Raw genomic sequence first — 15193 nt, 5'->3', positions numbered from 1 at the left:
CCTACTCTTCCACCCTAAGGAGGAGTTGTAGGACAGGGGACAGATGAGTATAAACTAACCTAAGCATAGGCTAGGCTATACAAGAGATAGGTGGGGAGGGAGAAGAGAGAAGTCTTCCCAGGAAGGGTTTCTGTACCAGAGCGGCCACTAAGGGAAGGGAGGACACTCCCTAACCTAAGATCAGGCTGATCGGCTAAAACGGTGCAAGAGTACCGTTTCAGCATGGAACAGAGAAACCTTCCTAACCCGACCTAGAACAGGGCTAAAAGTCCTGAACTAGGCAAGGAAGAAGACATATCGCTATCGCAGGAAAGTCATAGACTATCCTAGCCATAGAGGTAGGCTAGCCTAACCTCACTCTCAGACGCAGCCCTAAAGGGGGTTCATTCCTTTAGGGAGGACAGAGAGGCGATATATACTCTATTAGACAATTAATCCCTTTACTCAGAAAAGGGATCAAGGCTAAATAGAGGGAATGCCAAGGCAGGGGATGAAGGAAGCATATAGGGGTCCTAATATTAGGTTAGGCTAGAAAGAATCACTGACTAGCCTATCCCCTATATGGTCCCTGAAGGCGAAAACATTTGCATCACTGTCAAAAGTATTGTAAAATAATAATGCCACTATCTTCATAACTTAGTCTAGGATCACTAATAAATCATGCATGAACACTTGTATGTAGGCTCCTGGCCTGGGGGCTATAGTAGCCGACTGGTATGAGGTCAATCGATGACCGATAAAAAGCGTCTAAACACGATATAAAAGTTCCTAGCTATGAAGACTAAATAAACTAATATATTCGATTAGTATATAATGCCGGAAGCGTTGTTGTGGCTAACTAAATAAGACATGTAAAAACAACAACGACGCCATAAAATGGCGGGTCCGGTAGAGGCACAGCTCTGCCACAAAACATCAATTATTTCGCAAAATAATATTTACTTTACGGCCAGAGCTTAATTAAACAATACTGGAACCTTGTACTCAACTTTCCAGAAGAAGGCGAGGCTGAAGGTAACGACATAGCGAAGATGCAAAGCGATAAAGATAACACAAGGGAAAATCCGTCTAAGTAGGGCAGCTACTAAACAAAGGATGAAGACGGGCGTGACGTCATCAGAGCAATGGCGTCCGTTTGTTTACGTCTCGAGTATCAGTAGTAGCCACGAGTGAGATTAGCTGTGGAACGGCTCCCAGCTATTCTCAGCCCTTACACACCGAAGCATTAACTCTGTTCGGGGTGAAGATAGCTATGTGGCACGTTCAGACATGCGTGTCCCCTGTTGTATTACGATGTCTTAAAGGGAAACCTTTGAGATACTCGCTCCAGAAGTTAGAATTCTGTGATAACCTGTGGTTAAATTCTCTGGGAATATCTTAGTAGTCTTATACCCAAGGAAGCTACCAAACAGGAACCTTCCATCAGGACGCCATGGCTTGAGCCCAAAAAGAATATTATTGGATGCAGTACTACGTACGTATACATACAAAAGATTCATGGAAAAGATGCACATCCATTACATTTGTAGTACAGTAGTAGCCATCAGCAGCCTTACACCATTCTAATATTGTATGACTGCATCTGATTTGCGTTTCATGTTCGATTTAATTTTACTACGTACTGTATACAGTACTGTATTATCGTATGATCACATTCTCTTTTCGTGTTTTATTTCTTTCTGTGCTGAATTATATATCATATGTAATGCAATGAACAATCAGTAAGAGCAGATATTACTAATTACAGTATTAATGGAATTACAGGTAACGAAATATCGTATTTGGGGGTCTTCAGATTTCGCGGTATTTTCGAAATTTCCGGAAAATCCGCGATATGTATATATATATGGGTTATGGAAAAAACCCGCGAAGTGGTGAATCCGCGATGGTCGAACCGCGAAGTAGTGAGGGTTCACTGTAGTCACTGGGATACTCCAGAGCCTTTTGAAAGTTCCCCGATCAAACGTCCTTTTAGAACGCTGGACGTTTCCAAGGATCCTTCTGTGCACTCAGGACCAGGTTTTACCTCATTCCAAGCTCCCAAGCAGCCTTCAGACTGGTTTTCGCCTTCTAGGCGCTCTGTTCCGTTTAGCGATGAGGAGAACGTTGTGATTTCATCACCGATTTCACAACATTCGGATCCTAACTTTGTAATTCTTCAAGACATGCAAAGCAGGCTCTCGTCCTTTATGCAATCATACCAGCGTAGTGACAAATCTCATATCAGCTGTCGTGATCGGAGCAGCGAGCCAGGACGTGTTTCCGAGCGCTCTCGTAATCGGGGATCTAAGCTTCCTGCTAGCCGGTCCAAACGGCCTTTAGGAAGTGATCGTGATCGTTCTCCTTTCCATAACATACAGTAGTAAACTTAGGTAAATTTATTAACAAAAGTATTTTTCACTCATTAATATTCAATAACATAAATTGAAATAAACACAAGTAGAATAAATAATAATAAATTCAAATGAATATATGAGATCTGGGTGAATGCCAGAATTTCTTCAGTGGTGTAAAATGGAATTTTAAATATTCAACTTAGCCGGTGAATATATAATAGCTGACGTCTCCGACGGCTCGACAGAATTCAAAAACTCGCGAGCGATCGCCATGAAGGTAGCGGGTGTGCCCACCAGCGCCGACTATCGGCCAGATACCGCATATACATGTAAACAGCTCCAGTTCTTCTCTGTCGGTTTCATCGACAAGTCGATTCCACTCGCTATTATGACTTCGAGTTTTCTACCGAATTGGTGAAGTACTTGGTTTTGGTTTTATTGCTTTCGCCGTGTTGGATTATTCAATACTATCCTCAAAAGAAATGCTTTTGAAAGGAGAGTAAAAGTGTTTTGCCCTTGCTCTTTTATCTCTGGTTTTTTTCCATAGAGTAAAAATGGCCGACCCTTCCCTTAGTGTACGGAAGTGTGTTTTAGGCTTTTAGCAATTATCTTATCACGTTATAAATTGTTGTTGTTAATTATAGATTTTCCTCTATATATTTTATATCTCACCCGCCTTTATTAGGCCTCTTCGATTAGCTTTCCATTTATACTAAACATCAAGATAAATTTTAATGTTTTGTTTATATGCGACCTTACCTATTCCTCCCCTAGTCCGAGAGTAGGCGGTCCTAACTTGGAAACCGAAGTTAAACAACGTTGAGCCCATTCAACTTTTATTTTCGTTAAGTTTAAATCATTTGCTCTGTAAGAGTTATGAAATGAATATTTTTTAGTAGATATTTTATGAAAGATTTTCTTTGAATAGTCTTCGTGCTGTTTCAAAGATGAACTAACGTTTGGTTTATTTATGCTACGCAGTTTGCGTTCTATCGTTACGATAGAGAAAGAGAGAATCACGGTTTCACTTTGCAGAAAGAGTAAATCGATTTTGACGTTTTGTTCATTCTTCTTTCAAACTGAAATGTTTTAAATACTAATTTAAAGGAACTTGTTAATTTTCAATTTCTTAGTCCTTTCAGTGTTTTCCTTTGGTCAAATAACCTGTTTATTGACGAAGGGTGAGTGGGCTTTTCTCTTCTGTGTGAAATCAAGAGAGAGAGAGAGAGACGGAGAGAGAGAGAGGAAGAGAGAACGTTCCGATCTTTATTCTCGTCCCAAGCGAGTAACGTTGTTTTCGAGTCAGTTTTTTACTCTCGTCCCAAGTCTCTGTACGGGGAGAAAGGATAAAACGTTTTTAGTTTTTATTCTCGTCCCAAGGCACTGTACGGTGAGAGATTGAAAACGTAGTTTTTAATGAACTAGTGTTTAGTCTCCTCCCCAGTCACTGATACTTTTAACTTTATATATTTCCGTTTTATTCGATATATATGTTTACTGATTTTTGCTTGTATTAATGTGCTTACATTATACGACTTATTTCGCAATTATAACCTTTTGATGTAGGGGAGAATTGCGTGCTTCAGGTAGAAATCAGTTTTTATTCATGCCTAATGTGAAATTATTGAAAAATACGATTTCAGTGAAGTAAGTGCAAAAACAGAAAATCGTAGTGATAAAGTGATAATTGCGCAAAGTGTTTTTTAGTGTTGCGACCGAGGGTTCGTCTGTTCGTGCTTGTCGTTCACCTAGTCCGAGACCTCTTTCAGGCTCCCATGCTACCAGGGAGAAGTAATGTCGTAGGACTTATGGGGACAAGAGGCTTTAACCAACGAACAAACGTTCCCTCTATGGTATCGGGCGTGTCTAGCAAGATCGCCCCTACCATAAGACGAGCGAGGCTGTTTTTCTCCTCGTCATCCGAAGGCTTCTCGCAAAAGAAATCTTGGAGCAAAGTGTCTAGACCCTTAAAGCGGAAGTCAGTCCTTTCAGGACAGGTCCAGCGTCCTGGCTGTAGCCATGGGGACAGCTCTGACCCTTTGCAGTCGTCGGAAGACGGTTCGCCTATTAAACGCAAGCGTAACACGGGGTCCGAGGGTCGCGGTAAAGGCAATGTTTTGCCGACACAGACGTTACCGTCGTCTCGGCCCGTCCCGACTCCTGTTGATCCTAATTGGGTTGTCCTGCAGGACATGCAGCCTAAGCTTGCCTCCCTTATGGAGAAGTATGACGTTGAGCAGGTTCACGATGAACCTTCGCTTTCGAGTCGCCGTTACACTAAACGAGACTCTGGCCGTCAGCCGCCCAAATGAGCATTTACTCGTCCGTTTGACGTTATGAAACGTGATGTCGGTAGTTTGTCACGTCAGTCACGTGACTTGGATCCTTACTCGCTGCAGTCCCGTGTTGACTTTCAGCCGCTGCCGCAGCCTCGTGTTGACGTTCAGCCGCTGCCGCAGTCTCGTGTTGACGTTCAGGACGTTCGCCAACCAGCTCAGTTGCCTTGTTTTGACGTTGAACGTCAAGCACCGCAGTCAAGAGTTGTTTTAACTGCTCTATCTAGGCAGTCAAGGCAGTCTCGACTTGACGTCGAGCGTCCTCCCGCACCTGTTGTTGTTGCTGGTCAGTCCTTTAAGCAGTTACAGGACGTAGCGTCCTTGACTGCTACTGATGCTCCTTTGCGTGTGGACTCTGCTTGTCAAGCATTGCCACCACGGCAGGTCTCTCCCTTGCTTGAGACTCGGCAATTGTCGGACGAGGTTCCTTCAGATGAGGAAGTTGCTGATCCCCCTCCTACTGATATTCCCTTGGGGACTCTGTCAGACGGAGAGGAGCCTAAAGCTGCTCAGCCCTCTATGGACTTTAAATAAATCATGCTGATTTTTAAGGATCTTTGTCCGGACCATTTTGTAACTGCTGCTCCTCGTTCGCCTAAACGTCAGAGTTTACACTAGGCCTAGCTACTTCGAAGCCGTTGTTTTCTAAGCTAGTGCTCTCTCGCTCTTCTAAGAGAGCTTTACGTTTGCTAGGCGACTGGTTGATCACCAGGAGGAGTTTGGGGGAGACAGCCTTTGCTTTCCCTCCTTTTATACTGGCTTATAGAGCGAGCGTCTGGTATGACACGGGAGAAGTTCTCGGCTTGGGAGTTCCTGCCTCTGCCCAGATAGACTTCTCAAGCCTCATAGACTCTCCCTGGCGCCTGGCCATGAGACGCTCCAAGATTTTATGGTCGGCTTCAGAGCTAGACCATCTCCTGTTAGGAGTTTTTCGAGCGTTTGAAGTTTTGCTGTACAATTATGTCATGCATAAACAAGGCTATCAGGGATGGCTCCAATGATCTGACAGCCACGTTCTCTACAGGAACAAGACTATCAGGGATGGCTCCAATGATCTGGCAGCCACGTTCACTGCAGGAGTACGTAAGATGCAAGTGCGCTCAATGTGTTCATTGTCAAGACAAACTTCACGATGAAGTCTACCAAGCTGTATTGACAGCATTAAGGGAAGGCGACTGGATGGTCTCTCTCGACCTTCAGGATGCATTCTTCCACGTCCCGATTCATCCAAACTTTCAACTACATCTGAGGTTTGTGGACGGGAAAGTAATGTACCACTGTCGAGCACTGTACTCCGACCTCATTCCTGCTCCTCTTGTTTTTACAAGGCCCTTGCAAAATGTAGCAAGCTTTCTACATTTTTTGAGGATTCAGAGCCTCCCTTTATTTTGACGACTGGCTAATCAGGGTGTTCGTCATTATATCGCTGTCTGGAGAGCCTCTAATGGACATTAGACCTAACCAAGGAGCTAGGTCTCATAGTGAACGTAGAGAAGTCGTAACTTACAGTATCCCATCCCAGACTATTCTTTTTTTGGGAATGGAGATACAGTGTCTGATTTTCCGGCCCTTTTCGTCTCCCGCAAGAATGGAACAAGCTCTGTTAAAAGTCCTTCACTTGCAAGAGAAAAACAGTTGCTCTGTAAGAGTTTGAACTAGCCTCGTGGGAACTCTTTCATCGCTGGAGTAGTTTATCTCTCTGGGGAGACTCAACCTATGCCCTTTCCTATTTCATCTAAACATTGGAACAAGGAGAAGGGCTTAGTGAGTATCTCTTTCCCAATCTCCAACTCAGTCTAGACATGTCTGACTTGGTGGGACAGCAACATCAGACTTCGAGAAGGTCTTTCTCTTGCGATCAAGAACCCAAACCATGTGTTGTTTTCAGATGCAGCGGATTTGGGTTAGGGTGCTCCACTGGACAGTCTGGAAGGCTCGGTTCTTTGATCCACGGATCAGAAGGAACTCCTTTTAAGGCAGTAACATCTCTCCTTTGGCGAGATTTGTGCAGAAATGAATGTCTTGGCGGACGGCCTCAGCAGAAGAGGACAAGTCTTCTCCATGGAGTGGACGTTGCATAAGACTGTGTGCGAGAAGCTATGGATGACATTGGGTCTACCCACCATAGATCTTTTTGCTACTCTCTCTGACAAAGAGGCTCTCGACTTACTGCTTTCCAGTTCCAGATCCAGAGGCAGCTCACATAGACGCTTTCCTGCTGGACTGGTCTCACCTGGACGTTTATGCCTTTCCACCTTTCAAGATCCTAGACAAGGTGCTGCAGAAGTTCACCTCTCACGAAGGGACCAGGTTGACATTGGTTGCTCCACTCTGGCCTGCGAGAGAGTGAGTAACAGAGGTACTTCAATGGCTGGTAGACGTTCCAAGGAGTCTACCTTTAAGGATGGATCTCTTACGGCAGCCACGTAAGGAGTCTTCATCAAAGCCTCCCCGCGCTTCGTCTGACTGCCTTCAGACTATCGAAAGACTCTCAAGAGCTAGAGGATTTTCGAAGGGGGCAGCCAGAACGATTGCGAGAGCTAGGAGAGCATCTACCATCAAGGTCTATCAGTCGAAGTGGGAAGTCTTTAGAGACTGGTGCAAGTCATCATCCATTTCCTCTTCCAGTACCTCTGTAGCCCAAATTGCAGACTTTCTCCTACATCTGAGAAATGTTCGCTCCCTCTCAGCGCCCACTATTAAGGACTACAGGAGCATGTTGGCGTCTGTGTTCAGACATAGAAGCTTAGATCTGTCCAATAATCAAGATCTCCTTAAGTCCTTCGAGACCTCTAAGGAGCGTCGTATGGCAACTCCTGGATGGAACTTAGACGTGGTCCCAAGGTTCCTAATGTCTGACAGGTTTGAGCCATTACATTCAGCCTCCCTGAAGGATCTCACCCTCAAGACGCTTTTCTTAGTGTGCTTTGCTTCAGCTAAAAGGGTCAGTGAGATCCATGCCTTCAGTAGGAACATCGGCTTTTCTACAGATAAAGCCACATGTTCACTTCAGCTTGGTTTTCTTGGCCAAAAATGAACTGCCTTCTCGTCCTTGGCCTAAGTCATTTGATATACCTTGCCTGTCAGAGATCGTAGGCAACGAGCTTGAAAGAGTGCTGTGTCCAGTTAGAGCTCTGAAGTTTTATTTAGCTCGGACTAAATCCTTACGAGGTGGATCTGAGGCTTTGTGGTGCTCAGTTAAGAAACCTTCATTGCCTATGTCAAAGAATCCTTTGTCATATTTTATTAGATTTTTAATCCGAGAGGCTCATTCTCACTTGAGTGAAAAAGATCGTTGCTTGCTTAAGGTTAAGACGCACGAAGTAAGAGCTATAGCAACTTCTGTGGCCTTTAAGCAAAACAGATCTCTGCGAAGTGTTATGGACGCGACTGTTTGGAGAAGCAAGTCGGTATTCGCGTCATTTTACTTAAAAGATGTCCAGACTCTTTATGAGGACTGCTACACACTGGGTCCATTCGTTGCAGCGAGTGCAGTAGTGGGTAAGGGTTCTACCACTACATTCCCTTAATTCCAATATCCTTTTAATCTTCTCTTGAAATGTTTTTTAATTGGGTTGTACGGAAGGCTAAGAAGCCTTTCACATCCTTTTTGATTTGGCGGGTGGTCAAATGTCATTTCTTGAGAGCGCCCAGATTAAGGGTTTTGATGAGGTCCTGTTGTATGGGTTGTCGCCCTAGATACTTCAGCTCCTGGGAGTCTTTCAGCATCCTAAGAGGATGGCTGGGCTTCGTGAGGAAAGCGGACTAACAAGGCAGAGTAATCGTTAGAGTCAGCTTCCTTACCAGGTACCTATATTTATTTGGGTTTTGTTATGATATAACTTGGCTTTATTGTTGAGTGAATGGATGACAGGTAAAGTAGTGGAATGGAAGGAGATATCATCTAGGTTAATGTGGGTAAGGGTTAGGTTGGGTAGGGAATGTTGGGCGTTTGTCAGTGCGTATGGGCCAGGTAGTGAGAAAAGTGAAGAAGAGCGGAATGAGTTCTGGAGTGAATTAACTAGGTGTGTAGAAGGACTGGGTAGAAGGAATTATGTAGTTGTTATGGGTGACTTAAATGCTAGAGTGGGTGCTGGAGAGGTAGAAGGTGTCATTGGGAAATATGGCGTACCAGGTGAAAATGAGAGTGGTGAGAGACTGGTAGATATGTGTGTTGAACAAGAGATGGTAATAAGTGCTAGCTTTTTTAAAAAGAAAGATAAAAATAAGTATACATGGGTAAGAGTGGCAAATGGAAGAGTAGTAGAAAGGGCATTAATGGATTATGTGTTGATAACAAAAAGAATGTTTGGAAGATTGAAAGACGTGCACGTGTTTAGGGGTATGGCTAACGGTATGTCTGATCATTTTTTTGGTGGAAGGAAAATTGGTTGTAGCAAAAGAGTGGGGGAATAGAGTAGGTGGATGTAAAAGGGAGCTAGTGAGGGTTGAAGAGCTAATAAAACCGGGGGTAAAAAGTAAATATCAGGAAAGGTTGAAAATGGCATATGACGAGGTGAGAGTAAGAGAAACTGGTAATTTAGAGGAGGAGTGGAAGTTAGCAAAAGAAAATTTTGTTGGGATTGCAAGTGATGTATGTGGCAAGAAGGTTGTTGGAGGCAGCATGAGGAAGGGCAGTGAATGGTGGAATGAAGGAGTGAAGGTAAAAGTGGAAGAGAAAAAGAGGGCTTTTGAAGAATGGCTGCAGCGTAATAGTATAGAGAAGTATGAAAAATATAGAGAAAAAAAGGTGGAAGTAAAGCGCAAGGTACGTGAGGTAAAGAGGGCAGCTGACCTGAGGTGGGGTCAGGGACTGGGTCAGTCATATGAAGAGAATAAGAAGAAGTTTTGGAAAGAAGTGAAGAGAGTAAGGAAGGCCGGCGCAAGAATTGAAGAGACAGTGAAAGATGGAAATGGAAGGTTGTTAAAAGGAGAGGAGGTAAGGAAAAGGTGGGCGGAATATTTTGAAAGTTTGCTGAATGTTGAGGATGATAGGGAGGCAGATATAATTGCGGTTCCAGGTGTTGAGGTGCCAGTGATGGGAGATGAGAATGAGAGAGAGATTACAATAGAGGAAGTGAGGAGAGCACTAGATGAAACGAGAGTAGGAAAAGCATCGGGTATGGATGGTGTGAAAGCTGAGATGTTGAAGGAAGGGGGTGTGACTGTACTTGAATGGTTGGTGAGATTGTTTAATGTGTGTTTTGTGTTGTCAATGGTACCAGTAGATTGGGTCTGTGCATGTATTGTACCACTATATAAGGGTAAGGGAGATGTGCATGAGTGTTGTAATTCAAGAGGTATTAGTTTGTTGAGTGTAGTTGGAAAAGTGTATGGTAGAATACTGATTAATAGGATTAAGGATAAAACAGAGAATGCAATCTTGGAAGTACAGGGTGGTTTTAGAAGAGGTAGGGGTTGTATGAATCAGATTTTTACAGTTAGGCAGATATGCGAGAAATATTTAGCAAAAGGTAAGGAGGTGTATGTTGCGTTTATGGATCTGGAGAAAGCATATGATAGAGTTGATAGGGAAGCAATGTGGAATGTGATGAGGTTATATGGAGTTGGTGGAAGGTTGTTGCAAGCAGTGAAAAGTTTCTACACAGGTAGTAAAGCATGTGTTAGAATAGGAAATGAGGTGAGCGATTGGTTTCCGGTGAGAGTGGGGCTGAGACAGGGATGTGTGATGTCGCCGTGGTTGTTTAACTTGTATGTTGATGGAGTGGTGAGAGAGGTGAATGCTAGAGTGCTTGGACGAGGATTAAAACTGGTAGGCGAGAATGATCATGAATGGGAGGTAAATCAGTTGTTGTTTGCGGATGATACTGTACTGGTAGCAGACACAGAAGAAAAGCTTGACCGACTAGTGACAGAATTTGGAAGGGTGTGTGAGAGAAGGAAGTTGAGAGTTAATGTGGGTAAGAGTAAGGTTATGAGATGTACGAGAAGGGAAGGTGGTGCAAGGTTGAATGTCATGTTGAATGGAGAGTTACTTGAGGAGGTGGATCAGTTTAAGTACTTGGGGTCTGTTGTTGCAGCAAATGGTGGAGTGGAAGCAGATGTACGTCAGAGAGTGAATGAAGGTTGCAAAGTGTTGGGGGCAGTTAAGGGAGTAGTAAAAAATAGAGGATTGGGCATGAATGTAAAGAGAGTTCTATATGAGAAAGTGATTGTACCAACTGTGATGTATGGATCGGAGTTGTGGGGAATGAAAGTGATGGAGAGACAGAAATTGAATGTGTTTGAGATGAAGTGTCTGAGGAGTATGGCTGGTGTATCTCGAGTAGATAGGGTTAGGAACGAAGTGGTGAGGGTGAGAACGGGTGTAAGAAATGAGTTAGCGGCTAGAGTGGATATGAATGTGTTGAGGTGGTTTGGCCATGTTGAGAGAATGGAAAATGGCTGTCTGCTAAAGAAGGTGATGAATGCAAGAGTTGATGGGAGAAGTACAAGAGGAAGGCCAAGGTTTGGGTGGATGGATGGTGTGAAGAAAGCTCTGGGTGATAGGAGGATAGATGTGAGAGAGGCAAGAGAGCGTGCTAGAAATAGGAATGAATGGCGAGCGATTGTGACGCAGTTCCGGTAGGCCATGCTGCTTCCTCCGGTGCCTTAGATGACCGCGGAGGTAGCAGCAGTAGGGGACTCAGCAGTATGAAGCTTCATCTGTGGTGGAAATGTGGGAGGTTGGGCTGTGGCACCCTAGCAGTACCAGCTGAACTCGGCTGAGTCCCTGGTTAGGCTGGAGGAACGTAGAGAGTAGAGGTCCCCTTTTTGTTTTGTTTCTTGTTGTTGTCGGCTACCCCCCAAAATTGGGGGAAGTGCCTTTGGTATATGTGTGTATGTATAACTGTCAAAAGCTCTAAGCATATACGCCGTAAACTGTATTAATACTGGTCTCTACCCACCACCATGGGTGTGAATCAGCTATTATATATTCACCGGCTAAGTTTAATATTTAAAAATGATATTTTGATTATAAAATAAATTTTTGAATATACTTACCCGGTGAATATATAAATTAAAGGCCCCCCCCTTCCTCCCCGATAGAGACCCAGCGGGATGAGAAGAACTGGAGCTGTTTACATGTATATGCGGTATCTGGCCGATAGTCGGCGCTGGTGGGCACACCCGCTACCTTCATGGCGATCGCTCGCGAGTTTTTGAATTCTGTCGAGCCGTCGGAGACGTCAGCTATTATATATTCACCGTTAAGTATATTCAAAAATTTATTTTATAATCAAAATATCATTTTAACAAAAATACTTTTGATTTTTTTCCAAATCCAATATCACACAAGCCAATGAATTATTTATTAAGGTGAAAATAGAATCATAAATTATTCAAGATATAAAATTGACTAAGCCATAGAAAATATTCATGGAAACAATTGGGGAGGTTCTTCAGATGACTCGGCTATGTTTCGTTACCTCATAACTGAATAGAATAAAGTTATTTTTGCTTCTTCTTTGTTATAACATCTTATGATTTAACATTAGTTTGAATAAATTAAAATAAAAAGGTTTTATCACTGCTAATTCACAAGTTAGTTTACTTTTTTCTTCAGTAATATCTGTGAAATAGGATATTAGAATATATATACTAAAAGGAGTAGTAATGATGCATTGCAGATGACAAACCATAGGGCATGGGGTGGAACAACTGATTTGTTTTAGTTGTGTATCTTCACCAAAGAATATAAATTGTTTTTTCTAAATCTTCAAATGTATCATATGCATAATTTATTAAGATACAGTTGTTCTGGCACTATATAGAAACCATTTTGCTGTTTTTAATGGAAATATATCTTGGCAACTTTAACTGGCCATGTTTACTTTATGTAATATCTTATAAATAATTCCTGGTTTCAATAATGAAATATTTTGGTCGGTGCCAACGTTCTGTTACCATAAGACACTTTCCAAAATGATATGAAATAGACGTCCTTTTCCAGTTTTTGTTTTTATTCACTAAACTAATGGAAATACACTAATGTTATTAAGGCCTAAGTCTATAAAAAACACAGACAGTTATTGCAGCAAGTGAACTATTAGGCTCTTTCTAGCCTATAAGTCTCATTTTATAAGTGAATTGCAAGTTTCTATTTATAGCATATAATCTTTTTAATCAATTAAATTTATTATTTTATATTACATTATGTTCTTCCCAGTTTCTTTGGGCCAGATCTGTTAGAGTCAGTTTACCTCATAAGGCCTGATAATCTTCCCATTTAATAATAATTGCTACAACTCTTAATAAGTAAATATTTATATCCATATTGTTAAAGAGAAATCTTAGCTTAAACTACACTGTCCCTTTTCAATGTTGTGGATTTTCTCTTGATAATCATCATCTACAGTATATATCCATGGTATCACTACTCTGCTAAAGAAGGTGATGAATGCAAGAGTTGATGGGAGAAGTACAAGAGGAAGGCCAAGGTTTGGGTGGATGGATGGAGTGAAGAAAGCTCTGGGTGATAGGAGGATAGATGTGAGAGAGGCAAAAGAGCGTGCTAGAAATAGGTATGAATGGCGAGCGATTGTGACGCAGTTCCGGTAGGCCCTGCTGCTTCCTCCGATGCCTTAGATGACCGCGGAGGTAGCAGCAGTAGGGGATTCAGCATTATGAAGCTTCATCTGTGGTGGAAAATGTGGGAGGGTGGGCTGTGGCACCCTAGCAGTACCAGCTGAACTCGGTTGAGTCCCTTGTTAGGCTGGGAGGAACGTAGAGAGTAGAGGTCCCCTTTTTTGTTTTTGTTTCATTTGTTGATGTTGGCTACCCCCCAAAATTGGGGGAAGTGCCTTGGTATATGTATGTATGTATCACTACTCTACATTATTTGTAGCATCTTTATTATTTAACAAAGTTAGACTTATAGACTTTTGTACAGTGGATATGATTTAGATCCACATTTAATTTCTTGGAAGTATTTGTTTTTCTGTTACCAGGTATGATAACATAATTTCTTTTTAATAAATATTGCTGTTTCTTATTGTTTCAGATGTAAAATTACTTAGTTCAGTCATTAAGGATATGGTTATTAACACACTTGCTAGTAAAAAAGCTGATGGAAATAAGGTTCTTCATGAATTGAAAGGGCAACAAAGAAAAGAAGCCATGAGACAGGTGAGTTATCGTTTGATAATATAAATTTCTATCTCGATCGAACCCCAGGCTCTTAGGTGAAATGTTAGGTATGATATCAAGTGATCCACAGATCTTAAAAGAATTTTCAGCTTTAATTCTGTACTTAGACACGATTTCTACATTAGAAATTCATCGCTCAAACTTACTTGGTTCCAGAAGGCCATTCAATCACCAATTTATTTCAACACAATGAATTTTCTCCATAAGAATTAAGTTAGGTTCTATTAAACCATTCTAAAGCCCAACTAAAACTAATTTAAAAAAAAAAGAATAAAGGAAATTTGCATAGCCGCATGTAAAAGACAGGAGGAAATAATCATGAAATACAGTACAGTAAATGAAAACTGAAAACCCCTTTACATTTAGTAAGTTTATGGCCTGATAAGGTGGTAAGAAGAGGAATTGTCAGTTAGAAGGATGTGTCCCCATTCATGATAACATCAGATAATAGTCCTGGATTCTTTATTCATTCGAGCCTCTTTTCTACTGCTGCGTGAGAGCCTCTGGTACTCTTGTCTCACTGAGAACTTATCCAAAGATGGTTTTGCCTACATTTTACAGTACTTGATAGGCCCCATAGCATTATCATTAGAACAATTGTAATCTTTCAGTTTTCTACAGAATTATGTAGGTGATACATTAATAAAAATAAAAAAAAATCTGCTACAAGATCCCCTGAATTGAACTAGGAGCATCATCCCTTCCTTCCTTCTAAAGGTGTTGGAGATTCTCAGTATTGAGTTCTGAGCTCTGGTCCTTGATTAATTTAATATCAAAATTGTCTGATTGAGGAAGTGTTTCAAGATTCTTGGTGATCAATTGTCCTTGAGGAAATTGTTTAATTCTTTCATTCTACCATGTTTTGGGTACTGTATTGTTCTTCTATCAGGTCTTAGCTGCTGACTCTCATCTTAATTTGTTGGACAATTACTTGAGGTCTATTTAATTTCTTTATTCATGATCTGATATTAATTTCTGGTACCATTATTCAATTAGGTCTTTGTGCATATTGTATAAAATGTTTCATTATTTTGACCTTCCTTTGTAATCAGATCTTGCCAAACTGTACCACCCTTTATGTATTCTAGGAATGTTGTTAATTCTACCAATCTTGACTTCTCCTTCAGGAGGCTCAAATAATACTCCACATTGTAGAAGCTGTGACCAGATTGTGGAATGATCTTCCTAATCTGGTGGTTGAATTGGTAGAGCTTCAAAAGTTCAGTCTTGTTGCAAATGCATTTCTGTTAAAGATGTTAACATAAGTCTCCTTTCATTGTTTATATATGACAGATCTATTTCAATGTTGTTACTGACCTGAAGAATTATTCTTTTTATTCGTTACCAGTCATAGATAATTTATGCGATATT

The 15193-nt window shown here is 41.7% G+C and overlaps 1 protein-coding gene across 1 annotated transcript in view; it reads left to right on the top strand.

The window, feature by feature from the left end:
* PIG-S (phosphatidylinositol glycan anchor biosynthesis class S) overlaps positions 1-15193 on the top strand; it is a 78552-nt gene that overhangs the window by 19535 nt on the left and 43824 nt on the right. The window contains exon 4 of the mRNA XM_068346487.1: positions 13677-13801. Within this exon, the coding sequence (XP_068202588.1) occupies positions 13677-13801 (125 nt within the window). The remainder of the gene's footprint in view (positions 1-13676; positions 13802-15193) is intronic.

The sequence above is a fragment of the Palaemon carinicauda genome, chromosome 22, assembly GCF_036898095.1.
Source record: "Palaemon carinicauda isolate YSFRI2023 chromosome 22, ASM3689809v2, whole genome shotgun sequence".
Taxonomy (NCBI): domain Eukaryota; kingdom Metazoa; phylum Arthropoda; class Malacostraca; order Decapoda; family Palaemonidae; genus Palaemon; species Palaemon carinicauda.
This window is presented reverse-complemented; position numbering and strand designations above follow the sequence as displayed.